This window comes from Acinonyx jubatus, chromosome B3 (genome assembly GCF_027475565.1).
Source record: "Acinonyx jubatus isolate Ajub_Pintada_27869175 chromosome B3, VMU_Ajub_asm_v1.0, whole genome shotgun sequence".
NCBI classification, from domain to species: Eukaryota; Metazoa; Chordata; class Mammalia; order Carnivora; family Felidae; genus Acinonyx; species Acinonyx jubatus.
In genome coordinates this window covers 280,411-307,576 of record NC_069386.1, presented here as the reverse complement: position 1 = coordinate 307,576, position 27,166 = coordinate 280,411, and the positions used below count along the sequence as shown (strand labels likewise).

The following is a 27,166-nucleotide window of genomic DNA, read 5'->3' as shown; positions in this document are numbered from 1 at the left end:
GACCCTGCTCCCACCCTTGGTGCCTGGACAATGCACCACCCACTGTCTTCCCGTCACGGCAGCCCCAGCTGGAGGGTGGACGACTTCACGGGGTCCCTGTCGCCCCATCCCTCCATTCTATTACCACGACCTCCTCCCTCCTCTTCTCCTCTCCCCCTTTGCCTACCCACTGCCTCTGCTTCAAGACCTGCCAGTCACGGGCACGCTTCACCCACAGCCTTGCTCATCCTCAGGGGCTTTCCCTATGGTCCTGACTCCCAACTCTGCTGCCCTCCAGCCCCTCCAGCTCCTCCCCAGCCCCTCCCCAGCCCTGGTCTTAAGATGGCAAAAGCCTAGGGGCGCCTGGGTGGCTCATCGGTTGAGCGTCCAACTGTTGATCTTGGCTCAGGTCACGATCTCACAGCTTGTGGGTTTGAGCCCCACATCAGGCTCTGTGTTGACAGCATGGAGCCTGCTTGGGATTCTCTCTCTCTCTTTTCTCTCTCTGCCCCTCCACTGCTCACGTTCTCTCTCAAAACAAATAAACTTTAAAAACATATTTGAAAAAACTTGCTGGGGAGCAGTGTCGGGTGGGGGTGGAGGCTTGCATTAGCTGGATGGCACCCCCGTTTTGCTCCCTCACTGTAGAGACAGCAGAGACTCTGTGAAGCGAGTTTGAGTGTGTAGCAAGCCTATCCTCTGCCTCCCACACTCAGGATCAGCTACATAATTGGCGGATCCCATTGCAAAATAAAAATGCAGGACACATTGTCCAAAAATGATTAAGGATTTCAAGATGGCAATTGCAGAGCATTGAACCAACCACCAAGCCCCCCTGAGGATAGGGGCCTGTGTGACTGCACATGCCTCACACCGGTAAGGCCAGCCCTGCCCACACCTCTTGCCAGCGGGGATGGTCTCTCTCCCCTGTCCTACCCTCAGTGGGTTTCTAGGACAGCTCCTCAGGGCCTCAGGGCCTCAGGGCCTCAGGGCAGGAGCCCAACCCCAGCCACCTCCAGAGGTCCAGAGCCTGTTCAAGCAGGGAGTGAGCGCAGATTCCTGCAGCCCTCTGGGGGCCCCCTCCCCACTTCCTCAGGGCTATACAACACTTACACCGTCTTCCAACCAATGCTTATTTATGGAGCCCCACCTGGCTGAGCTTGAGCGAGAGAGGACAGGTTGATGGACGAACACTCGGTCACTGCACCGCACGAGCTCAGTTTATGGCGGGATGAACCCGAACAAGAGCAAAGCCAAACGAGGATCCTGTGGGTTGAGAGGAAAATCATCATATCCGATTGGGAACGCGAATGTCACAAAAGAGACGGCACGAGGATGGATTTTAGTGACCTGGAGAGGAGAGGAGACGAGAGGAGAAGGGCATTTCGGGGACAGGGTTCAGGGGCAGAGGCATGGCGGCTCCTAGAACCCTGAGTCGTGCAGGCTGGCTGAGGCACAGGCACCAAGGAACAGCGGACAGAGACCGGAAGGGAACCTCGGCGTCTGGCGTTGAGGCTCACAGGGCTGGTGGAGTGTCTGTGCCCCTGGCTGGAGACACCACGGGGACTTAGACGTGGTTGGTGTGTATTCGGGAGCAAAGGGAGAAGGGGGACTTCCTTTGTGCTGTGCAGAGCCACACTTCTGGGCAGAACAGCCTGCTCCTGCCTAGCGCTCCGGGGTCATTGTGTCCAGCCCTGGCGACCGCAGTCCGGTGGCGCTGCGGCCTGAGCCGCCTCCTGCCCTGGGCACGCCGACGGTGAGGGCCAGCAACCCCGCGGGACCCCGGGTTCCGCGCAGGGCCTGGGCCGCGCGGGGCTGGGCCTTTCCCGCCACTCGCTCCCATTGGTCCTGCGCCAGGGTTGTGTGGGGGTGGGGTGGGGGTGGGGGTGGGGGTGGGGGGGTGCGGAATAGGACCCCGCACTGGAGCGGTGGGAAACCGGCTGCGCACACCCCGAAGGCACGACCGGGAGTGGGGAGGGCGCGGCTCCCAACCCAGACGGCCCCACCACGCACTTTATTTCAACTTTATATCATAGTTACTCTCAAGCATGCACACGAGTACAGAGGCTGATGCAATGCTTCCCCCACGTCCCCACCGCCCAGCTGCGGCAAGTGTCCGCTCCGGGGCCAGTGCTGTAGCGTCCGACGCGCCCCCAGGGCCCACCCCCGGCTGCAGGAGAGCGGGCTCCGGGGCCGCAGCACCGCAGCACCGAGACCGAGGTGCCGACCGCGGCGCGAGGCCCCGCGGGCTGGGAGCCGGGTAGCGGGTAGGGCGGCGGGGGGCGGGGGCGGGGCAGGGGGCGGGGCGGGGGCGGGGCGGGGGGCGCCCTCCCCGGGACTTCGGGCGCGCGGGCTGGGCGCAGAGCGTCAGTCTCCGCCCTGCAGCTGCAGCGAGCCCGCCGCGCCGTCGCCGCCCGCAGCCGTCCGCAGCCGTCCGCAGCCGCCCGCAGCCCGCGCCATGCCCAACTTCGCCGGCACCTGGAAGATGCGCAGCAGCGAGAATTTCGACGAGCTCCTCAAGGCGCTGGGTAAGCCGCCGCGGTCGGTGCGCGCCTGCGAGGGCGAGCGGCCCCGAGGCGCCCCGGACCCGCGGGGGTGGGCTCCGGGACCGGCCCGGGCAGCGGGGAGTCCCCGGGGCGAGGGCGAGGGCGAGGGCGAGGGCGAGGGCGAGGGCGAAGGGAGCGTCCCAGGGCCACCCCGTGGGAGCTCCGGCGAGGGCAGCCCGGGAGCCGCGCGCCCCGCGGACGAGCGCTGGAGGCTGGGCGCCTTCCCCGACGGTTCGGCCTCGTCTCGTGCTGGAGCCGCGCAAGGGGGGATCCTCGCCGGAGTCCGGGACGGGTCAGGGCCTTTACACTGGGAGACTCGAGTTCACCGTGCTGCTCGGGAAAAGCCGCTTACCCCACCCCAACCCCCACCCCGAGCGTCAGCGTCTCATCTCGGAAATCCGGGCGAGGGTCGGGGGAGGAGTGGGTCCGTCCTGAGGTCCCTGTCTGTGGTCGGAGGGTTTGGAGAGTGCCGGGCCGGCCCTGGGACCTGAGCCCGCGGCGCGGCCCTCCGGTCCCGCGCAGGTGTGAACGCCATGCTGCGGAAAGTGGCGGTGGCGGCCGCGTCCAAGCCGCACGTGGAGATCCGCCAGGACGGGGATCAGTTCTACATCAAGACTTCCACCACGGTGCGCACCACCGAGATCAACTTCAAGGTCGGAGAAGGCTTCGAGGAGGAGACTGTGGACGGACGCAAGTGCAGGGTGAGGCCCCGCAGCCGGGCGGCGTTCCGGATGCCCCCGCCCCCACCCCCGCCCCCACCCCCGGGCCGCCGCAGCCTGTGGCGCGCTTTCCTTGCAGCGCGCGCACAGGCTGTTTGCAGGGAGGATTTGTGCTAGTGGGTTGCCCTGGGCTGGGGAGAGGGTCTGCCCTCACCCCGCCACGCCACGCCACCCCACCCCACCCCCGATCCGCCCCGCCCCGCCGCGCTCGCAGCCGCGCGGGAGCTGCCGGAGTCCCCGGGCGGCGGCGTCCGCAGCGGGAGCGGGAGCGGGTGCGGGTGCGAGCCCAGGCGCTGGCGCTGCGGCGCGGAGGTAGCTGCAGGGGCTGCAGGGGCTGCAGGGGCCGCAGGTCCGGGTTGCGCCGTCGCCACGTCTCCTGTCGCAGGTGGAGCTGCAGCGCTCGCCTCCCGCCCGCGCCCCCCCCCCCCGGGTCCCCGGGCCCCCCAGGGACGCTCCGGATCCAGCTTAGGCAGCCTTTTGGGCAGGCACCTCTCCCTCTGGCCGTCAGCTTGCTGTCTTAAAGGAAAGGCGGAATCCTTCCAAAAGCAAGGCAGATTCTGGCGGGGAGAAGGGCTTTCTTAGTCCTCAAGAGCAAGACTTTTGTATTTCTACGTATATCGGCCCCAGAGATGAACCAGCGGACTGAAGCGAGCGGTTGTACATTCCTTTTTTAGATGGGCAAAAATTGCGTATCATTGATCTCTGGAATAGAGTGGGGGGACAGATGGAAAAAAAAAATCGCTGCTGCTACCTTTTCTTAAAAAAGTCTCCCTCCTGTTACAGTGTTAACAACAAAAAAAGTTGGAGAAAGTGAGAAATTGATTTTCACCTTTCCTGAGTGTTGCCTATTTGATCTGCAGAGTGGGACTCTCTGGGTACTGGGTTTGAGAGAAGGACACAGAGACACAGCCCCCAGGAGGTGACCCACGTGACAATATTTGGCCCACAGAATTGGCATGGCCAGAAAACGATGTCCGGGGTTGGAGCTGCCAGGATCTGAGCCTCTAGTCACTGTACCGTTTGTAAAAAACAAAAGAGTGGGTAGAGGTAGTAAGAGTGAAGGTCTGGGAGTCACTAGGAGACAGCCTGGCAGTCAGCAGGGCTCAGTTGGGGACATCACTGGTGGCTACTGCCAGTGACAGTGATTCCTATAAAAACTCAAAGGCTCACGCAACAGCCTGGAAAGTTGGGGCTTTTTGTTCCCCAGATGCTAGTTAGAAAGTGAGTATGTGCACATTCCATATCCCCCTCCCCCTACCCCCCCCCACACCCCTGCCCTACCCAGCTGTAGAGCATTTTGCTTTGTGCAGATACTGGGGAAACTGCAGGGCATGCCCCTTTCACCTCCCACCTCCAACATGATTCCATGTTCCTAGAGGGATGTAACCTGGAAAGTGGCAGCGTTTTATCCTCAGAGCCGGAGATCCCCGGGTTTATCAGAGCAATCTGAGGGCAAACAGAAAAGAAGATGTTATCCCAAAACCGTGCAGGGAGGAGCACCTGGCCTGTTCGTTCTGTGTGTGGTTATAAATATGGTGTCTCGGCAGTTCTAAAATTGTATAGTTCGGATGTGAAGGTTCTTGTCCTTAATATCCCAATTGCTTGAAGGGCTAGTCCATTTTGACACAAATGAAACCCTGCATGCTCTAATTTTATTCCTGGAGATGTAAAGCATGGGTCAGTGATGTGTGAGTGTGAGTGCAGGGGTGGGATACGATGTATATTTATACCCCATAAAATCCGTGACCAGCCCTCTGGATCTGGACTCCACAGGGTGCAGCACGGGGCTGCGTGCCCCGCTGACAGGGACCATGTGTTGCTTTTCTCCACAGCAGTGACTCTGGTGTTCATTGTTGTCTCTGCTCCCGCTGCCAAGACCGTAATTAATGTCACTAATGGTTTTCCCACCCGCAGAGTTTGGCCACTTGGGAGAATGAAAACAAGATCCACTGCACGCAAACTCTCCTCGAGGGCGACGGCCCGAAAACCTACTGGACCCGCGAGCTGGCCAACGACGAGCTCATCCTGGTGAGGCGCTTGGGCCCTAGATTGAGCCCGCAGTCCCCAGATGACGCCCACAGTGGGCCGTGAGAACGCAGTCCTCCCTCACCCAGAGGGACTCCGTTTGCCCTGGGTTAACATTGGAGCGGAAAGCTTGAGGTGACAGTTTAAGTCAGAGGAAATCATTGTTACGTGTGGGAGGAGCACAGTGCAGAGGCAGAGCAGGGCCAGAGGTGGGCTGCAGTGGCCACACTGTGCATCCCCATGGCGACGCGGTGGCTCGCTCTGAGCCAGAGTGCTTGGGCTCTGGGAGATCGCAGGGTGTTTCACTCTGCAGAAGAGTTGTTTTTTTTTTTTTTCCTTCCCCCTCCTCATCCCCCATTTCGCTGCCGGAGAAAGATTTCAGGAATTTTAATACGTCAGCACTGGGAGCCTTTGAGAGCATTTTTACCCCTAGACTTACTTACAAACTGCATTGGCCCTAGGGAGCCCCTGCACGTAATGCTAATTCGGGGAGTGTCCGAGTGCAAGTGTGACACAGTGTGGCGGTGGGGCTTTACAACTGGAAAAGGGGCTCAACTTAAAGATACTCAGATTAAAACAATTTAAACATTCCTGGCCACACAAAACGTACCTGGTGAGGCCAAGTTAGAAACCCCTGTAGTTTAATCACACACCTCCTTCTCCTTTACTTTCGGTGTTGGGGGCAAAGGAAGACAGGGAGGACAGGGCAATGCTCATGTCACTGTCTCTTTATGTTTCAGAAGAGACCAAGCTTTCCCTGAAATAACTCCACCCCCCACTGCCTCACCCCCCCCCCTTTGTTCTCTATCATGCATATTGTTACCATCTCCCCTCTAAGACGGCTCCTCCTCGGCCGTCTTAGCAAATGTCACCCTGTAGTCTTGGGTAGGGAGCCAGCAGAGTGGGACAGCCACCCTGTGTGACCTGGGCGTGGTCCTTCCCTTCCCGAGCTGTAGAATGAGGCCTTCCACCAACACGTGACCCCGGTGTCGCCCTCAGCCCTGAAATTGCATGTTGATCTTGTCTCTGCTACTTTCATTGAGGTTGCTCGAGCTGGCTTCTCCTGTCCTTCCCCCGCATGATCCAAGTACTTTCTGCTTTTATGGAGAAGGCACTGGCTTCCTTTGCAACCTGGTTAATGCTGTTTCCAGGGAAGGAATACTTGATGGGGTTGGGGGGGCAATCTGAGGCTGACACATGGGAGTTTAGGAGAAGAAGAAACAAAAGCGTCACCGGTACCAGAGCCAGCAAAGACCTCCAGAGTTCTGGAGCATGGCTGAGGGCCGGCCAGTTTGCTGTACAAGAAAGTGTGATTGTATTAACCTTGTAACATCCCAGCGGCCAGAGCACGGTCTGCTGGAAGGACTCCAGCACTCCCACCCCCGCCCCGTTCCGCTGTGCGTCCTTCTCTGGCTCAGCCGACGACCATGAGCCTCAGAGGGAGCATGAATTCTTGGCATCTGAGACCTGAAATACGGGCTTTTGTTTCAAGGCTTGTTATCATTAATAAACCAAAATGCAGGGAGATGCTGTCTCTTTAACAAGAGGCAAATTATTCTAGTTAAGTTGAAATAAGCTTTTCCAGTGCCAACAGCAAGTTGTCCCCTGGGGCTGTAAGCCGCCTTCTGTGAAACAGTATCTTCCCTCAGACCACTCCGGAACATTCTAGAGTTTCTTTCAGGAACCTTTCAGCATGGCTGCAGACTGAGAAAGACATCCCAGATGTGATTGGAAATGTAATTTGCTTCTTGAATCATGAAGCCACTTGTTGGCCTGGGTGAGGGGTCAGATGCTAGGGTGGTCACAGCACACGGAAAGAGTCAAACCCCCAACCACTCCGTGGCCGTAGAGCTGAAAGGTCGGCACATCTAGAGGTGAATTTCGGTGGGCCCCTTGCCCTCCTTCCCCGGACAGAGAATTGTCTGCAGACAGAGGAGGTGTCCAGAGCAGGGAGCACAGGACAGCTGTGCCCGTGTGACCAGGAGCCCCTACTTGGAAAAGAAGTTGGTGATGGGCATTTGCTTCCTTAGTGTCACTCATAACTGGTATTTCCCTGAAACGCACATCAAGATAATGTCCTAGCACATGTTCCCTGAGAGCCATCTCACAGTCAGCTGATGGGCCCAGACCTGAAGGCCCAGGTTTATCCAGGCTCTCAGCCTCTCTGGGGCCTCAGGCCCCTCTGAGAATCTGAGAGATAGGAGCGCCCCCCCCCCCCCCGAAAAGTGTATGTCTGCAGACATGCCCACATCAGGTCTTCAGACTGGAGAATTTTGTTTTTTGGTTTTCTTTGTTAAAACATACTCTTTACCTCTTCTGACCGCTTGTGAGAGCCCAGGAGGCAGGCCTGTGAATAACTGCTACTTTGGGGGAGAGTTAAGATAAACTTAACTTATGGGTGATACCATCTCAGGGCCCAGAAGAAGGAAAATCTCTGTCTGTGGAGCGATTTGTGCCCTCCCCATAGCAAACAGATAAACAAACAAAGAGCCACAGAATTTTAGCTGGAAAGAGCCTCTGGGGTCATCTTGTTCTATTCCACCCCTCCCGCTCCAAACCAGCAAGGGAGGCAGGGACCTGCGTGCCCGGCTTTCCCAGCCATGTGCTGCAAAGCGGGGTCTGGAATCCGCTGCTGCTCAGACCAGTTCTCTAGCTTGCAGGTGACTGAGTGTGGGCAGCCACTTCCTGGAAGCTTCTTTATACCCTCCAATGCTGCCCTGCCCAGCTGTCCCCCATCTCCCCCCCGCCCCCCCACTGGCTACAGCTGTCCTGGCCCCTTGCTCTCCTGAGAAGACGGAACCACCCCTGAAACGTCCAATATGACTTCTCCCCGCTTTCAGTTTAATTTTTAAAACCAAAACATTTCTTAAGTCAGCATTCACAGGCTTCAGAAACAAAGGAAAACCGTGCCCAATTCTGCTCCCCAGCTGCCTCTCTGCCAGCATGGAGCTTAAGAGAGAAAAACAGAAGAAAAAAAGACCTTGGCCGTTAGCATGAGCACATGGCACAGGAAATTGAATGTCTGTTACCAAGAGTTTTTAACAGGGCAGTAAGTGGCCTTATTAGCGATATGCTTTAAACAGTTTTTCACAGGCATCTGTTCTGATGGTTTTTCCTTTTCTGCAGACTTTTGGCGCCGATGACGTGGTCTGCACGAGGATTTACGTTCGGGAGTGAAGGTGGCCGGCTTCCTGCTGCTTTGGGGGTGGGGTGCATGTTCCCTGAGAAATGTCATAGGTCTGAGCTGCCAGTGGACCTTCCCTTACCCCATATCAACGTTAGGTGACCCCATGTTCCCTGCGACAGTGTGGTAGTGTCCCTCCCCCCCCCCCCCCCCCCCCCGAGGCCTCTGTACCTCTGAGTCCCTGGCGCTCCGTAGTCTGGCATCGCATGGTTTGTCAGTCATTAAACTGGTTGGCCACATTTCAAGGCTTTTCCTGTCTCTGAACTGCCTCTTCAGTTTCAGCACGGGGTTACCGTGTACCTGCTGTCTTAGCACTACGTGTTCTGTGTCGTGGTTGCAGCCTCAGCCTGCCGCCTAGTCCCGTGCCGGGTGCATACGGCAGGGGTGGAAGTTGGGCCCCCTCCACCTGGATCCGGACTACAGGTCCAGGTGTGCTGGGACCTCACGGCATTGTTTTCTAATTGGATTAGTCTGTATACTGGTGGTTCCCAGCAGGAAAGGGGGAGCACATTCAAAAGGTTAATTGAGGGGAGCTCAGAATAAAGGGACTGTTTACACAGGCATCTACAAGGACAGGATGAAGGGAATAGACAAAGGACAGGGCAGCACTGAGATTGGAAGTAGGGGAGCCATTACTCCCTTGCGCCTGGGACAGAGGCGTCCCAGACCAGAAGAGCTATAGCCTGGGAGGGAGACCACCATGTGGGAGCTGTGGCAGTGCACAGAAGAATGTAGTCACTGCCCAACCATGGCCCCCGTGTATGGGGGTGGGCGGTAGAGGGTGGAGGGTTCAGCTTGGCTTGGAGCTAAGGGGTTAAGTATCCTGACCTCCCAGCTTTCAGTCTCTGATCTACCTATGCTACCCACTGGCCAAACACAAGTGGAGCCTAGGGGTGCTGAGGGGCTGTCCCCCCTCCCAGGACAGAGTCAGGATATGTAGGTGGACAGCACTCCACAGTTGCCAACTCTTACATTGTAAAATCAGATTTCACATAAAACTCTGGATTTCTATTTCCTGAAGAGAAATTTGGGAAAGCCTGACATTCCGGAACCAACATTCCCGCAGGGTCACAGCTGACAACTTCCCCCCCTTTTAAGTGGAGCTTGTACAGTCCACCACTCCGCGGACCCTGCCGTCGTCGTCCCTGCCCTCAGTTACTTTGTTTTCCTGGCTTCTTGGGCATCTCTCCTTGCTGTCCTAGGTATGTGGGTCTTGGTGGAGCCAGGCTAGAGTTAGCTGACCAACAGGGCGCAGGTATGGACGAGGCCAGAAGGTGACCCCCAAAGAGCTCACGTTCTTGTGAGGCAGACCTTAAGGCCCAGGGGCCACTACCTGAGTGTAAATGAGGACAAATTTACCTAAAACCTCACACCTCCGAAGTCCAGGGCCCCACTTTGCAACAGGGGAGCCTAGCCCCTCCCTAATACTCTGCTGCTGACACGGAACTGTGTGGGGAGGGCTCGATGGAGCTCACATCCCCCAGCCTGCCTGTTGGCTCTCTGTGGACTTCTCTGTCGTGCTGCCCTCCACAAAAGCACCAGTGGCTCCATTAACAGCCCTGCTTCCCAGGCCCTGAAGTATCAGAGCAAGGGCTGGGCTGGGGTCAGAGGAGGAGAAAGACTGACACTGGGCCGTACACACGCCTGGGACCCGAAGCCACCTCTGCATGTCCCCAGAACTTCTCAAAGCCCTTCATGAAAACAGCCCCAGTGCCCCTCGACAGTGGATACAGACGCCAGGACGCTCCTTCCATTTTGCTCTTTGGGGCTTAAGCACTTGCTAGAGACAGCCAAGCGCACACTCAGTACCCTGCACAACACAGTGTCCTGTGGCAGAGAGCAAGCACTAGAGACGTTGCTTGATGGCTTCTTGCGGAAAGAGGTGTGGAGTGGGGTCTGTGAGGGTGGGGAGGGTGCCGGAAGTGGTAAGCAGTGGCGAGGAAGGCCACGTGGAGGGCCAACCCGCGTGCGAGGGTGCTAGACTTGAGGGAAGTGAGGGGACCAAGCTGGCGGCACGGACAAGGGCTGGCCCGTCTGGACTTCACCGGCGGGTACTGAGTGCTCCTCCCTACGGACGGACTGAGCAAGGCCTGACATCCTCGTACACACACTTCCTGGCTCCTGCTGCAGCACCGGCTTCTCCAGACCCGGATTTGCTGCATGAGGGACACTGCCCCCGCCGTTCGGTGCCCATCCCGGGTCCTGGTTGACGGGAGCATCCATTTCCGTCCTGTTCTTTAGGACACGCCCCATAGGGCACGTGTGTTTCCTTCTGATTTGTCTTTTCGGGAGATGAAGCACAGGTACAGTGACGGAGGCTACCAGCTGTAACCCCCACGTCAGCCCACAGGCACGAGGGCACGTCCGTCCGGGTGACGACGTGCGGTCACAGCACCAGTGGTTCACTCAGAACATCGCTGTAGCCTCTTTCTCCTAAGTCCTGTTCCTTTCTCGTTTTCCAGGAAAAAAAGGCACAGCGTTTCTCATTCCCTCTTGGCACACCCTGAGGGGACACTGGTGTTCCAGGGAACGCAATCCGCAATCCGGGAATTGTTGCTGCAGTCTTAAGCGTGTGCACACCTTGCGTAGGATACAGAGTTTACACACGTGTAGGATGAAAACCCACACAAAGATCACTGTCAGCGGACTCATCTCACTAAAAAAAAAAAACACTGCTCCGCACGTGACACTCCGCTGCTCGGCAATCCCCGGGTCAAACAGCTGCCCGGCGTTCAAGGCCTTCCCCGATTTGGCCTCACCCGGTAAAATAGAAAACACAAGGGCCGCCTCCTGGGCACACCTTCAGTTCGCAAGCGCCAGAAACTCCCCCGCAGCCAGTCTCAGCAGAAAGGAACGTGCTCTGCCTTGGCGTCGAAGACCCGGAGCAGGCGGGGCATACCGCGAAGCCAGCTCCCTCTTGGCTTTCTGCTAGCGGTTCCGGGCACATGACCGCGTGGACCAATCACCGCTGGAGGCGGGGCGGGGCGATTGGCCATTCCGCGTCATGTGACCGCGCCAGGCGGGGCCGAGCCTGTCGGGGAGGCCGGAAGGCGGTGGTGAGTGGGCCGAAGTTGGCTGGACCTTGGGTAGGTTCTCCCCTGGGGCGGACGGGAAACCTGCCTGGGCTGGTTGGGGTGAAGGTTAGGTCAGTGGAGGTTCGCGGGGGGGCCGAGGACTTTACGTACACCAGTGAGCCTGGCCCTGCAGCCGCCGGGGTCCCAACCCCCTCCCGCGCCTGGGCCTCTCGCACCGTTCCCGGTTTTAGTGTCCGCGATGGCTGCCCTCGTGGCCTCACCTCGCTGTCCCGGCCCCGCGCCAGCCTCGCCGTTATGGCCCGCCTGGTGCTCACAGGGCTCCTGCGGTGGTCCTGTGCCGTCACTGCACATTGCCGGGGTCTCTGTCCTGTTCTGCCCGCCTGTGTGGTCCCCGAGGCCAGGACGGCTGCTTAAGCATCTCTCTGTTCCTGCAGCGCTTGGCGATGGGGGTGCTCTGTAAACACGTGCTGATTATCTGACTGATGGGAAGTCGGAATTTTCTGCAACATCCAGGCCTCCCTGAACGGATGTCCTCAAGGCAAGGCAGACGTGGGGGAGCACGTCTTTGACAACAAGGCTAGCCCTTCAGGTGGGCACAGCGTGCGGTTAGTATTCGGTCTCAAACGCAGTCGGGCAGGGATTCCAAGCCCCATTTAAAAGAAAAGTGAAAATGTTGCCTGCCGGGTCTCTTCCTAGCCCCTCTCCCTTGCCTGCCTCCCCCAGGAGAGGCCCCAGAAAGTCCAGGCTTGTTTTTCCAAGCTGCTCTGTAACTAGAGTTGACCATGCCACAGTATTCCGGCCAGTGAGACTTAAGGGGAAGTCTGCTAAGGAGCTTCTGGGAAAAATGTTTTCTTCCTGATGAGAGAGGAGAGCCCGAGAGTCTGGTGTGAGATCTCAATGCCTGGAGCTGATGCAGCCGTCTTCTACCTGTGAGGAAACGGCCAAGAGAATCTCGGAGATGCCAACCCAAAGTCGTTGGGATGATACAGTCCCTACCTCTCTGTGGAGGTATTGCTGTGATTAAAAAGAAAGAAAGAAAAAAAGCCCTTCTTTGTTTAAGCCAGTTATGCAGTGGCTTCCATTCTTGAAAGTAAAAGCGTTCCTAACTAATAAACCAAGTCATGGAAAGAAGGACAGAGGCCTGTCTTGCTTGCAGATTTCTAGGAAACCTTGTCTTCATGATGACGACCAGTGCGATGGAACACTAGCACAATGTGCCATCCTGCTCAAAGGAAAAAGTAATGTTGAAACATTTTATGCAAGATCCACTTCATTTTGTGACATCTTTCTCAGTCCCCTCTTCAACCTCTTATCACCATAATCGCCAGTGTGTGGGAGTAAACAAGGATATGATCGGAGAAAATGTGGGGAAATAAGCCTGGAAATGCAGCCTTCACACCGCCAACCTAGCCCACCACACCTTTCAGAGGCATCAGCCCTGTCCAAGTGCTCTCCAGGGATTTTCCTGCCTCCGTGGCACTGTTACCGTAACCGCGTAGCCAGCAAAGCCCTCAGTTCTGTCGAAAACATCCCTTGCACCTATGTCTGCCCTCCCTACTGTCGAGGAAACACCGTGCCCCAGGGTGAAGGAAATGCAGTATGTCCTTGGTGAAAATTAGTCTTCGTGAATTCCGCAAAGAGTTCATAACGCAGCCCAGAGTGCGTTTGGAATCCCCTTTGACTGCAAACTCTTAAATTGGACAGACAGCTGTGCTTCTCCCAATCCATCAGAGCCCCTCTGCGTTTACGCATCTCAGGTGTGGAGAGAGGGAACCCAGGAATTGAATCACCCAGGGTCGTTTCGGGTGCTTATCAAGATCCGTGGTGTCCCCCCTGCACTGCCCTGTCTTTTTATTATTATTCTTCTTATTATTATTTCTTTTAACTCATAGAAAACTTCGAGCATATGTAACAGTAGAGGGAATCGTAGAATGATTCCCCATGCACCCACCACTCAGCTTCAACAACCTTCAAGGCCAATCTTTTTTTTTTTAATTTTTTTTTTTTCAACGTTTATTTATTTTTGGGACAGAGAGTGATAGAGCATGAGCGGGGGAGGGGCAGAGAGAGAGGGAGACACAGAATCGGAAACAGGCTCCAGGCTCTGAGCCATCAGCCCAGAGCCCGACGCGGGGCTCGAACTCACGGACCGCGAGATCGTGACCTGGCTGAAGTCGGACGCTTAACCGACTGCGCCACCCAGGCGCCCCAAGGCCAATCTTGTTTCACTCTTTCCTCTCTTGAATTATTTTGAAGCAAATCCTAGACATTTTATGATTTCACCCAGAAATGTTTCAGCGTATGTCTCTAAATGTTGATAATTACCTTAAAAATAACTATAACGAGGGGCGCCTGGGTGGTTCAGTTGGTTAAGCGTCCGACTTCCGCTCAGGTCATGATCTCGCGGTCCTTGAGTTCGAGCCCTGCGTCTGGCTCTGTGCTGATAGCTCAGAGCCTGGAGCCTCTTCAGATTCTGTGTCTTTCTCTCTCTCTCTGACCCTCCCCCATTCATGCTCTGTCTCTCTCTGTCTCAGAAATAAACGTTTGGGGTGCCTGGGTGGCTCAGTCGGTTAAGCATCCGACTTCAGCCAGGTCACGATCTCGCGGTCCGTGAGTTCGAGCCCCACGTCGGGCTCTGGGCTGATGGCTCAGAGCCTGGAGCCTGCTTCCGATTCTGTGTCTCCTTCTCTCTCTGCCCCTCCCCCATTCATGCTCTGTCTCTCTCTGTCTCAAAAATAAATTAAAAAATGTTAAAAAAGAAAAAAAAATTAAAAAAAATAAACGTTAAAAAAATTTAAAAAAAAATACAATGATCACACCTTAAAGATTAAAAATAATTCCTAATGTCATCAAATATCCTGTCAATATTCAAATTATTTTCCTGATTGTCTCATAACTTCCTTTGCCTGATTATTCAAATTAAGATTGGAAATAACCATACTTTGTGATCAGTTGATTTTCCTTTTAAGTCTCTTTTGGTCTACAAGTCCCCCTCTCCCTCATTTTGTTTTTTATGTATATTTTTAGAGAGACTGGTTGTCCCATAGAGTTGCTTGTAGTCTGGATCTTGATGATTACATGTCCACAGTGTTGTTCACTGTATTTTTGTGAATTGATAGTTAGGTCTAGGAGTCCAGTCAGATTCAGGTTGGATTTTTCCGGCAAGAGTATAGCAGGGCTGGTGTGCTCTACTTCCTTGGAGGACCGTATGTCCAGCTCCTCTCTTCCTATGATGTTAGCAGCCGCTGGAGAGTAGATCCATGTGTTTGCTAGAGGTTAAAACATGGGGATATTCTACCATTTCTTCATTTATGAGCTAGAATACTTCCATAAGAAGTTACTCACCCTCATCTACTGTGTGGTAATCCTGAGGTGTAGTTTAATAAGAAAAGCACAATAGATGTTTGATTCTTTCCTGTATTGACTGGTTTTCAAAGTAATAAGTTGGTTCTCCTGGCATTCTTCAAAGGCGACCAATGTGTTTTGGGTTTTCTTTTTAATCTTTTTCTTTGGATATCGCTATGAATCTGTAGGTTGAAACCTACCTGACACAATTCACTTCACTACAGTTATTATCCTAGCGGGTGTGAGAGGTGGTCCGTATTGGCCAGTGGGAGCCTCTTCGAATTCACTCTTCAGCCTTCTGGTAGGACCGTAGATGTCTTTGATGACTTCCTTGCCACTTGTGTGACAAGATGCCCCGAGTTCATCTGGTACGTTTCCTGCTTCGGACCTGGTACCAGCCATTTGTCCTAGGAGCCCTGCTTTTAGGAGGCACAATCGAGGGACCAGGAGAGGGGGTCTACTTTTGATTCTAAGACAGAAGCCAGAGTTTTAGGACCCAGGAGGCAGCTCACCAACAAAAGAGCTACTCCATAGTCCTCTGTTCCCTTTGTCTTTTGCCCAGGACGATGCTAAACAACATTCAGATGTTACCAACACTGGCCGGCCAGCTCCTTTCCTTTTTACTCAGAAATCTGAGCGGTTTCAGAGCAGCCCCTCTGTGACAGGGGATGGGGTGGAGGCAGGAGACTTGGACACATTTGCAGGCGGCTCAGCACCGAGCTCTGAGGGCAGTTGCGCCAGAGGGTGTGACTTGACGGACAGTGGTCGCTTCCAGTCAAACTCTCTCCCTCATGGGAGGTGGGCTTACTGTTCCATTTCTTGCTAGGAATATTAAGCACAATTTCTGGGCAAACAGCAAATTCTCACAAGAATTCTGCAAACATTATGTGTTCTATCTCTGCCAACTGGGTAATTTATCTTTCTGGAAAAGATACCGACAGGACTTGGAGACATTTACATAATGAAAAAATAGATGACAGTCACAACTTTTTAATTCCATTTGTTCCACAAGAGAGGAAACTCCTCACTTACGGTGAATGAAGGGCAGGGACTTGGGGTGTTCCTGAAGTGGACTTTGGCTCGGTCTCAGAACAGTCACACTCAGCGGAAGGGGGATTTCGGGATGCCAGCTTAAAAAAAAATTAGCTTCGGAAACAATGTCTGGGAAATATTGACTCACGAACTCTTGCAAGGAATATAATGAAAAATGAAAACTCTGAGAAAGTTTGAGCAAAAATTCAATTCTCAAAGATACATGGAATAATGTTAACATTGGTTGTTGTTTTTTTTTTCTCTTCCCTAGTATCAGGAGTAGGTTCAGAAAAATATTAAGTTCCCTGTGACCATTTAAAAAAAAAATAAACCAGTGGTGTGATTCAATGCCAGGAGCACATCAGGGACCAGAGCTGTAAACCCGGCTCACTGACCTGCTGCATGATCCTGGCCGGTCCACATCCCTCCTTGGGCCTCTGACTGCCCCTCTGTGCCACACAGAGGACAGAGGCTGGACTGGCCGCGTGGGATCCGCCAACGAGAGCCCGCCATGTCCACCCATAAGGAAATGGTTAAGTCGACCACGATAAGCCCAATCATGGAATTCTCTCCAGCTGTTAAACAGAATGAGGTAGTCATATGTGTGCTGGTGTGGAAAGATGTCCAAGCTATGTTAAGTTTAAGAAGAAAATGAGTGATGATCTAGTTTTATGGGAAAAAATAAAAACTATATGCTTAGCCCTTTCCAGGAAAAACAAAACCCTAGATGAGACACACCAAACCGTTACTAGCAGTTACCTCGGAGGACTGGCCTTTTTTACTCATTATTTCTGTATCATTGGAATTCATTTAGAATGGGCATGTATCACTTTTGAAATTTTAAACACATTTTTCATTTAAAAAGAGAGTCGGACCCTCTAGGTATGGGTTGGAACCCATGAATCTGAATTTTTATGAATTTTTTGTTTTCTAAGTGATTTCAGATAGAACGACCGAACCAATGTCCTCGAGTTCTCTTGCAGCTCCAAGACTTGACCACCGCCCCCCCCCCAAGTTCATTTGACTTGTGACCTTGGAAATAGGAAGAGAAGGACCAAACAAGAAAAGGAGACAGCAAGACAGAAGGCATAGTATTGGAAGCACGAACAATGACAGCACTGTTTCGGCTCCCCGTTTCCAGCGCCCCCTTCACACAGGTGCCCCGTGTGACACACACAGCAGTCCTGGGGCAGGACAGGCATTACCGGTGTCCCCGTTTGCATGAAGACACTCAGGCTCAGAGTGGTTAAGTCGCCCAGCTGATAAATGGCGACCATTTACAACCTCAGGCTGTCTGGCCCCGGAGCCAGTGCGTTTTCCCCTGCATCCGCCATCAGGGACGTGAAATATTTTCCTTACTATGGTCATCAAGGATTGTGTTTGTGGTTTAATGGTATCGATGGGAAAAAGGGGGAAAGGAGGGAGGAAGAAGGCATAGCATAACTGACGTTTACTAAGGGCTGTGTTCCAGGTCCTGTGCTAAGCGCTTTTCATAGCATTACTTTTAATCCTACAGTAGGCAGCCAGGAAGGTACTGTTTTCACCCCCATTTTACAGATGACCAAACTGAGGCTCAGATTAAATAACTTTGCCCTAACTGAATAAAAGTTGGTAGTGGGACTGAACCCAGGTCTTCCAGCTGAAGGCAAGCCAAGAGCAGGGAGGTGGGGAGAAGGAGAAGTGGAAACGTTTCTCAGGCTCCACGGGGCGCCTGTGTCTCAGGGCTGTCATCGCCCCACACAGCAAGAGTCCCGGGGGCGTTCGTGAAGGAAAGCGCAGCCTTACCGCCCGGCCCAGCCGTGCCGGGACGCGAGCCAGCCTCCCTCCCTCTCGTGGTGGATTTCCTTTGCCTACGATGATAGGTATCCAGTTTCACCAAAGGTCCCCAGCTCCGGGATCTGGTTTTAATCTGGAGCTGCAGCTGAGCCCTAGCGCGGTTGTCCTCGGTGAGGCCCAGATGGAGCCCAGCCACCTTCTCGTCCCCAGAGGTCTCCTGGAGAAAGCTTTGGCCTTGGGTAGTGGCCCTCTGGAGGCGCTGTTCAAGGCCCCTTCCTCTGGGCAGTGTCTCCAGCGGCTGGGCAGAGGGACACAGACAGAAGATCCAGGGGATCCAGCCAACAGCCTCTCATGACCAAAACGGAGGGCTCACATTCCTCTGTGATCGTCGCACTGTGGTGCTCTCCCCTGCACGTCCTCCGCCAGCCTGGAAGGGCAGCTTGGCCAGACCTGCTGCTCTGGTGGAGTCTGTCTCGGGCCAGATGACACAGACGAGGAATCACATCGGGACAGCTGTGTGGCCATGTCTGAGGCAGAAGCCATGAACCTGTGGGCACACGAATAACTTCTGACGTATCGCTGCCAGTTCACGGAGAAGTAGGCGTTTGAACTAGGAGATAAAGGGTAAGGAGGGTTCACGCAGTACTGAAGCGCCAGGTCAAGGGAAGTGTGGTAGACTTGGTGGCACCCCAGCAGTAGTCCACACGGCCGCCTCCACCTGAATTAGATAAAGGGGCCCCTTCTGGGCAGACACAGAAGGCATCCCGTCCCCTGACTGTGCAGTGCGTGAAGTGTGCAACTGGGCCATGACAGCTAAATTTTGTCTTCCTTTCACGTTTTCTTTTCCCCTTCTGGTTGTGGAATTCCCTCCCCCCCCCCCTTTTTTTTAAATGAAGTGATTCTGTGTGGCTACAGTGAGGCTAACTCTTAACCCCGACCTGGGGTCAGCATTTGATCCCGTCAAAGTCAGTCAGAATACCGCATCTTCATGGGCGGGGTGATTGGTTCTGGGTAGGGCATGTGATCCAAGTTAGGCCAATTAGAACCCTCTTTGGGGCTGCAGTCCAAGCCTTCAGGAAAGAGATGCCCTCTTTTGACTTTTTTGGTTTGCTGGCTCTGAGTGTTAGTTAAGCCTGGAGCTTTCGAGCCGCCGGGTGTTACTTTTGGGGAGACGCTGTCTGAGAATGAAGCCAACACAGAAAAATACACAGCTGAGAAACTGAGAGAGAGAATTCTGGTATTGTTTGATACTCTTTAAACTCGCTCCTAGAATATTCCAGTTACAAGAACCAGTAATTTCTCTTTTTTGTTTAATCTAGTTTGAGTTTTTATGCCTACAATCAGAAGAACTAACCATTATGGAAAGAATTGCTGGGATTCAAGCCAGTGGACCCAGAGCCTTTAGTGCTTTGAAAACCCAAACCAAGAAAACTCTGGCTGGGGGCCTCGAGGCTTTCTACATTGAGAGCCGGGGATGAGAACATAGGGGTGGGGACCGGATGGGGCTCCACTCGCAGCCCTGCCCAGGTGGCGACTCCCTGTGCGCTCACTGCTGCCCCAGAGCCAGGGGAGGGGGCCAGGCAGCTGGGACGTGGGCTGGCTACTCCACCCACGATGGGGCTGACTGAGCCTCAGCTGAGGGGCTGGTGTCTGAGCTTGGGGCGCAGCAGGGCCCCGGTGTCTGGGGAGGACCAGGGGCAGACAGCTGCCTAGTGAGTCAGCAGGAAGACGGTGTTTGGTGAGCTCCTGAGAAATCTGATGCTCTCGTGTCGTGTAAGGCAGTCCACTCTCATGCCCCGGGGCCTTTGTATGTGCCCATCCCTCCGCCTGGGACACCCTCCCCACTTTGTCATCTGACAGACCTCTAGTCTGCCTTCGAAATTCAGCTTGAGGGACACCTGGGGCAGTGTGAAACCGCGGGTGCAAACTGCCCGCCTCCTCCCGTCAGGAGGCGTGCGTGTGTCCTCATGCCTTGGTCGGGTTGGTCTTCTGACATTGACTTTGACTGGTCCTAAGTGTGCGAGGTGATGCTGTGTCTCCTGAGGCTAAGTCCGTAAAGGCCGTGCAGCAACCACCGTGCTCACTCGGGGCACTTGTTCTGGAGTCCCGGAGACGCCATAAGCCCGAGACCATGCTGGGGAGCCCACACGGGGCCCCCGTGGTTGACACTTCCAGCCGGGCCCACTCTTCACACAGACTCATCTTGCCCAGACATCACAGAGCAGGGTGGGCACAGCCCCACGGTGCCCGGTCCGGATTCCTAAGCCACAGAATCTGCAAGCACACGGAGGCTGCTCTGGAGCAAGAGGTGACTGGAACTTGAGCCTTGACTCGTCCAGGAAAACTTCAGTGTGTTTTCCTCGGTTTTTCTTCTCTTCCCGGAGTTCCTCACACGTTGCTCGGTCAGAGCCTTGACCACATCAGCTGCAATTGTTTCATTACATGCCTGTCTCTTCTGCTGGACTGCGAAGTCCCAGGGAGGTCAGGGACCAGGGGATAGGAGGTAGGGACGTGTGTCCGTCTCCATGCCCGGGGGCTGCACTTAGGAAACACTAGCAGAGGGAGAGGGAGACAGGGTGGCTTGGGGAAGCTCTGTGCAGGCCCCGCCGACACAGGCAGCAGGACACACGCAGGCAGGGGAGCACTATGGGACCCTACCGGACCCTAGAGGTGACACTCTGTACTGGGGGTCACGGTGAGGCCCACGGCAGGATAACCTGAAGCCAGCGAGGTAAATGCCAGCCGCAGGCTCCCGTCTGCACGACCGTGGGCGGCATCAGTCCCATGGGGGTGGAGTGGCCTCCGCCATGTGGTGAGGAGAGATCTGGGGCCAGGAGCCCTGCCTGGGTCATCTCCTGGACTCCCCTTAGAAACAAAGGCATGAGGGGCACCATTCGGCCGTGGATCTGGTTGTCGTGATCCTGCAGGGCACCCAGTGAGTGGACTGCTGAGCAGAGGCTGTGCCAACAGCTCATCTGCCGACAGACTGGAGAGCCCTGCCTCGAAGGAGCTGCAGGCTCAGGCCCAGGGAGCTTGTCAGTTTCTTCTCTCCGGACGTGCACTCGGAATTTAGCCAGAAAGGAGTCCGTGAACGTGGTAGCGGACGGTTCACCCCACTGCGCACCTGGCCAGGCAGGTCTCCACCCGGATCTCGAGACAGAAGGGCTGGCCCCGCGGAGCCCACGTCCCAGGCCGGCCCTGGCCAGACACGTGGGCGCCCTCATTGGAGCCTTGAGTGGCCGGTGAGGTTTCAGGACGGGGATACTTGAAGACAAGGAAGAGGGGACTCATGTTTTAGCCAGAAGCCGTTTTACAGTTGTTGGCACTTACCCTCGTTGCAACTGATGAGATATTCACGGTCCTGCCTGGTAGCCAACCAAGCTGCGGTGGACGGGGTTTCAGTAAGGGGAGCTGCAGGCCATTTGGGGTCCCCTGAGGGGTGGGGGGGGCAGTGTGGATGGGCAGAGACCTCTGGGCCGGTGGCCCCGCTGCTCCTGTCCCCCAGTGAGAGACCTGGGTGGGCCTGACTCTGTGGCCCACAAGCTGCACCCTGGCACTCCCGGAGCCCGTCCGGTAAACAAGGGTTTCAGGTGGACCTTCCACTGCCCCCCATGCGGAGTGGTGAATACAGGGCGTGTCTGCGGGCCACCCGAGGCTCTGGGCTGTGGGCAGGCCTCTGTGAAATGGGCTGTGAGATGGTGGGGCAGGATGCGTCCCCTCCAGCTCGCGCTCCCCCCTCTGCCCTCACCCAGCCCGGCGGGGAGAGGGGTGGTTTGAGGAGGACACTGGCGGAAGAGGCGGTAAGAACTGCTGTGCTGTCCCCCGGGGGCCGTTACGGGAAGCGTGGGGGGAGATTTAGCAGGCGGGATATTTTCCAGTGAGAAAATACAACAACAGCCTTGCCCTTTCCAGTGGACCCACTGTGAATGTCAGGCAAGCATCTTGCTTCAAATAGGCTGTATGTGTTCATGGTGCAAAATTTAAAAGCCCCAAGGGGTCCCTAACATAAACTAGGTCTCCCTCCAGATCCCTGACTCCTGGAAAGCAAGCCCTGTTAGCACCTCTTATGTGGCCCCGGGGAGGTTCTTTGCATTTCCTGAAGACACTCGTCATGCTGCAAGGTCAGTCGGTCGTGCTGCCTCCCAGCTGCACTCCGTGCCCCCTCCTGCTCTTCTCCATACCCCAAGAGGCCGATCCTTACAGGCCCCCGTTTCCCAGGGTCCTGGGGCAGCCACTTGGGCTTGGGCTCAGCGGAGGAGAGGCACAGCGGGAGGTCTGGGGTAGGGGGGAAAAGCCCTCACTTCCCCTTCTCTCCGCGCGTTGGGTGGCCTCTCCAGCCGCAGCTGTGTGTCCTCCAGGGATGGGGGACGGCTCTGCAGCCCCTCAGCTCTGCCAGCAGCCTCGTTCTGCTTTGTCCTCCGTTTAGGGTACAGCGGCTTCCTCTGTGGCCCGTGCGGGGGCTGCCCCCCCACCCCCGGCTTGCCTCCTCAACTCTGGTACCACTTGCCCAACCCAGTTTCCTGAATTAAATTCTCTCGGCCCGAAAAACCTTGAATGGAATCTGTTTTTCTAATCTGACTGATTCCCTTTTTCTTAAAGCTCCCGGTTAACTGCAAACTCTCACAGATTCACCTAAGTATTTCCCTTTTTGTCCACCCAAATTGTGACTTTTAAACATGGTTCTGCATCTTCCTTCTGTGTTTACTGATGCACCTTGTAGGGTTGTTGTTACTTTTTTGTATCAACATAGAGCTCCTTCTGTTTTTTAATGGCCGCATAGGGTTCCTTTTGTTTGAGCAGTCCCCGTGATGAACGTGGAGACTTTTTCTAGGTTTTGCTATTAAAAATAACTTCTGGGTGAACATCCTTGGGCACAAGTCATGTCATCCGTGCGGAGGTCTCTCCTCAGGACACATATCTAGGAGTGCAAGTGCTGAGTGGGCACATTTGGGATTTTGACAGATGCCAGCTTAGCTTGCCCCGCAGAAAAACCGTGTGGACGCACAGCCCCCCCTAGGCGAGGTGCCAGCCCGAGCAGACCCTGCGTTGAGAGATTTGTGAGCCCCTGGTGTGTAAGTGTCTCGAATACTTGTCACGTGAAATCAGTACATGGAGAAGTGCCATGGGTGGCTCTGCCACCGACAGGCTGGATAGCCTCGACCGAAGTCCCTTGGATTCCATGATCTTGGAGACCCTCCCCCTCCTACCACCTGGGATCACGGCTTCCACACCTGGCAGAGCATCAGAATCATTGGGAGAGCTTTAAAGATGACGGACCCTGGACTCCATCCAGGGATTCAGCTGCAGTAGGCCCAGGGTGGGAGCTGTGGTGGACTGTGAGCCACCACCCTGAGCCACGGCAGGGACAAGTGACTCTCCCCCAGCTGCTGGGAGGTGGGGTGCACCACCGTTGGCCCAATATGGGAAATAACTCTGCTGGAGACAGCAGCCCTGCCCAAGGTCATGTCCCTTTCCTGGGCTGATTGCACCCACTAACCAGTCCACATGGGGTGGACCCCATTACGCCAAGGGGACCTGGCCCCCTTACGCCAACTCGGGACAGCTCAGAATGGCACATGGGGTCAGTGAGGCCTCCGCAGAGCTCAGTCTTCCCCCTCTGCCCAATCCTGATTCCCTCCTGGCTCTTCCACGAGTACTGATCCCAAAGGCACTTCCCTGAACTCCGTCTCGGAGCAGGCTACCCTGTGATGAGGCCCCGGAACCTGTAGTTCAAAAGTACAAAGCCCTCTGCGCCCGCCCGGGTGACATGACCTGTTACTTCTGCCCGCTGTGAAGGTTACTGTGGGTGTCTGAGATCTTCACGTTGTTACTTTCTTGGTGGTATAGACACCTTCTCAGAATGTTCGTAAATATGTGAAATATATGGATTATGGATGAAATCATTATTTTGAAATACGGTTATCGGCATTATTTTTTTAATTGCAATGTGGTATCTCTTTATTAGCCCATCAACTGAGGTCCAGCAGTGCGTCTGACAGCTACCATCGTGGTGAAGCCGCAAAGAGCAGAAGCCGTATCTTAAGGTACCTACAGCAACTGTAGCGTGATACGAACCCTCAGTGATTTCTGTGGGGACAGAACCCAGGGCTGCTAGTGCGGCTGGCTTGTTGGCCGCGTTCATAATGAAGGGAAATGCTCAATTCGTCTAGAGGTTCAGGGAGATAAAGGTGTCCTTGCTTGTTGTGATCTAAGTCCACACCCCCCCGAAATTCTGTCTGCAAATCCCTGCTCCTGTCGGTGACCTCCAGGAAGCCAGTGGGTCCCTTGGCCTTGTGGGTCCCTTGGTCTAGCATGTGTCTTGCCGTAAATCTCCTGGTGGGTTCTGCTGCCGGCCTGAGGGCAGGTGTACAAACAAGGAGTGGGCGGGATGTCCAGGGGCCTCTGCAGAGGAAGTGGAGCCTAGGGCACCGCCGAGCAGCACAGACGGAGCCCATGTTTCCCAGTTACGCCCACGTGAGGCACCGTATTGTTTTCCAGATCATCCAGAGGGAATGCCTGTTCCTCCTGCTGGGGGTTGAGCCTCCTGTACTTCTGGCTCTGATGCTCCATGAAAGGCCGGCTATTTCCCGCCCTGGGGGGACGGCCCTCAGTCTAGGCCCACAGCAAAGGCACTGGCTGTAAATCAAGGGCAGAATCTATTCAGGGTGTGCTAACTCCTTCACTCCTCTAAGTACTTGATCCTGATCGTGGTTCATCTGCTCTGAGCTGTAACTCAGAAGCTGTGTAATTAGCGGGGGGAGTATTTGCTGAGTGTCTTCACAAGGGACAGAAGAGGCAGAGCCCTGAGGGTGGCTGCAGGTGCCCTTGCTGGCTAAAGCGCATGCCCATCCCCCCAGGGCCACCTTGCTCTGAGCAGTGTCGTGAGAAGGACATGTCTCCCTCCAGCCCCATCACCTACTAGGCAGTGACACTAGGAAATCATTCACGTCTTTTAGCCTCGGTGTTCTCACTTCTTTAAAAAAATTTTTTTTACTCTTTATTTACTTTTGAGAGAGACACGGACAGAGTGTGAGCGGGGGAGGGGCAGAGAGAGAGGCAGACACAGAATCCGAAGCAGGCTCCAGGCTCCCAGCTGTCAGCACAGAGCCTGACGTGGGGCCCAAACCCACGAACTGTGAGATCATGACTTGAGCCGAAGTCGGAGGCTCAACTGACTGAGCCCCTCGGGCGCCCCCTCAGTGTTCTCACTTCCACAACAGGACAATGGTGCACTGTGGCCTCGTCTCACAGGGTTGTTGTGGGGCCTGAGTGAGAGCAGGTGAACACTGGCCTTTCGTGAAGTGAATTCACACAGACGGGAGGATACAGATGCTTCTGGGAAAGCAGGGCCGTGGTATACGGATGGGCGTGTGGTCAGCGTTCAAAGGGATCTGGCCTCCCGACCCCACTCGCCGGTGTCCAGCCTCCGTCTAGCCATTCCGCTTGGCACAGGGCTGCGGAAAGCGTGCCTTTTTATAGCGTGCACAGTGTCCCTGCCTGCCCTCGCAAACAGGCCACGTTCAGCCGGAGGGTGGGAAATGAGCCTTCTGTTCTGTAATGGGCTCTCATAGCTCTTAGACCATAATGGGGACATGGCTGCGACCATCTCATTCCTATTGTCCGCAGAGATGACTTTTCAGAAACAGCAGATGGGTGTTTTTTCTTTCTAACGGCTTACTACACAGTGAGTGCAGCTGCAGCCCAGAGGGCAGACTGTCTGCCAGCGAAGCGGCCGTGACCTGGCTGCGTGGCAGAGGCATGTCCACACTTGCCCTGTGGTACGCTCGCAGGCTCCAAGTCTTTCTCCGGACTCCGTGGGTCCTGAATATCCTGCTATTTTCAGCACGAAAACCCTGGTCTCTCTGACACCCGACACGGAGGACAGCCACCCATCGTAGTTACCGGGACGCGGGGGTTGGGGTAGATAGCGGTAAGCTCTCCGCAGGGGCTGATGCCACGGAGTCCACGTCTTCTGCACCAAATGGGCGTCTTTCAGACTCAACCCCCTTGAAATCCACCGCAGTTTGGAGACCAGCAGAGGCAGGGCTGGAGAAGGCGTCAGCAGGGGAGGCCCCTTCTTCCAGCTCCACCCCCGGAGCCAGAGGCCAGGCCGGGGCCTAGAGGGGGCCTTCTCCCCAACGTGGGACACACAGCTCAGCCCCCCACCCCCCACCAGGCACTCCTTTCCAAGCCATCCTGGTGCAGGGCGTGCGGTTCAGAGTACCAGTGCTGGGGTCAGGGTGGATCAGGGTTCGCCACCCCGTCCCCCTCCAGGAGCTCTGGTCCCATCTCATCGGCTGTAAGATGAGGTGACAACCACGCCTCCTTCCAGGGCTGGCATAGGACTGCCTGGCTGGGTGCAGGAGAACCCACAGCGCCCAGCTGCCACACCGCGCGTGCTCAGGCTGGGGTGGCGTTAGTGACAAGCCCACCTGCTCCTGGAGGCCTTTGCCTTTGTGGGTTTTGGATGGAGACCCAGCGGGGACACCTGGTTACTAGTCTTTGTGGGTTTGGGGACCCAGCGGGGACACCTGGTTACTAGTCTTTGTGGGTTTTGGGACCCAGCGGGGACACCTGGTTACTAGTCTTTGTGGGTTTTGGGACCCAGGGGGGACACCTGGTTACTAGTCTTTGTGGGTTTTGGGACCCAGCGGGGACACCTGGTTATTAGTCTTTGTGGGTTTTGGGACCCAGGGGGGACACCTGGTTACTAGTCTTTGTGGGTTTTGGGACCCAGCGGGGACACCTGGTTACTAGTCTTTGTGGGTTTTGGGACCCGGCGGGGACACCTGGTTAGTTTGTAGGTTTTGGAACTCAGCGGGAACACCTGGTTACTAGTCTTTGTGGGTTTTGGGACCCAGCGGGGACACCTGGTTACTAGTCTTTGTGGGTTTTGGGACCCAGCGGGGACACCTGGTTATTAGTCTTTGTGGGTTTTGGGACCCAGGGGGGACACCTGGTTACTAGTCTTTGTGGGTTTTGGGACCCAGCGGGGACACCTGGTTACTAGTCTTTGTGGGTTTTGGGACCCGGCGGGGACACCTGGTTAGTTTGTAGGTTTTGGAACTCAGCGGGAACACCTGGTTACTAGTCTTTGTGGGTTTTGGGACCCAGCGGGGACACCTGGTTACTAGTCTTTGTGGGTTTTGGGACCCAGGGGGGACACCTGGTTACTAGTCTTTGTGGGTTTTGGGACCCAGCGGGGACACCTGGTTATTAGTCTTTGTGGGTTTTGGGACCCAGGGGGGACACCTGGTTACTAGTCTTTGTGGGTTTTGGGACCCAGCGGGGACACCTGGTTACTAGTCTTTGTGGGTTTTGGGACCCGGCGGGGACACCTGGTTAGTTTGTAGGTTTTGGAACTCAGCGGGAACACCTGGTTACTAGTCTTTGTGGGTTTTGGGACCCAGCGGGGACACCTGGTTACTAGTCTTTGTGGGTTTTGGGACCCAGGGGGGACACCTGGTTACTAGTCTTTGTGGGTTTTGGGACCCAGCGGGGACACCTGGTTATTAGTCTTTGTGG

The 27,166-nt window shown here is 55.4% G+C and overlaps 1 protein-coding gene and 1 long non-coding RNA gene across 2 annotated transcripts in view; both read left to right on the top strand.

Annotated features, from left to right (window-relative positions):
- The first annotated feature begins 2,349 nt into the window (after window positions 1-2,349).
- Window positions 2,350-8,692, top strand: CRABP1 (cellular retinoic acid binding protein 1). Its single transcript, XM_027068324.2, has 4 exons — window positions 2,350-2,507; window positions 3,048-3,226; window positions 5,159-5,272; window positions 8,396-8,692. The coding sequence occupies exons 1-4, from the start codon at window positions 2,438-2,440 to the stop codon at window positions 8,444-8,446; spliced, it is 414 nt and encodes a 137-aa protein (XP_026924125.1). The 5' UTR covers window positions 2,350-2,437; the 3' UTR covers window positions 8,447-8,692.
- Window positions 8,693-11,449: 2,757 nt separating this feature from the next.
- The window catches only part of LOC106988481 (uncharacterized), a 30,843-nt gene continuing 15,126 nt past the window's right edge, over window positions 11,450-27,166 (top strand). The window contains exons 1-2 of the long non-coding RNA XR_001432359.3: window positions 11,450-11,539; window positions 23,607-23,685. This is a non-coding gene — a long non-coding RNA (uncharacterized LOC106988481). The remainder of the gene's footprint in view (window positions 11,540-23,606; window positions 23,686-27,166) is intronic.

Excerpts from the sequence above, each read along its gene's own strand:
- CRABP1 (XM_027068324.2), top strand. The coding sequence starts at position 2,438 with ATGCCCAACTTCGCCGGCACCTGGAAGATGCGCAGCAGCGAGAATTTC. Across the intron at positions 2,508-3,047 it reads CGAGCTCCTCAAGGCGCTGG|GTGTGAACGCCATGCTGCGG; the intron begins GTAAGCCGCCGC and ends GGTCCCGCGCAG. Across the intron at positions 5,273-8,395 it reads CCAACGACGAGCTCATCCTG|ACTTTTGGCGCCGATGACGT; the intron begins GTGAGGCGCTTG and ends CCTTTTCTGCAG.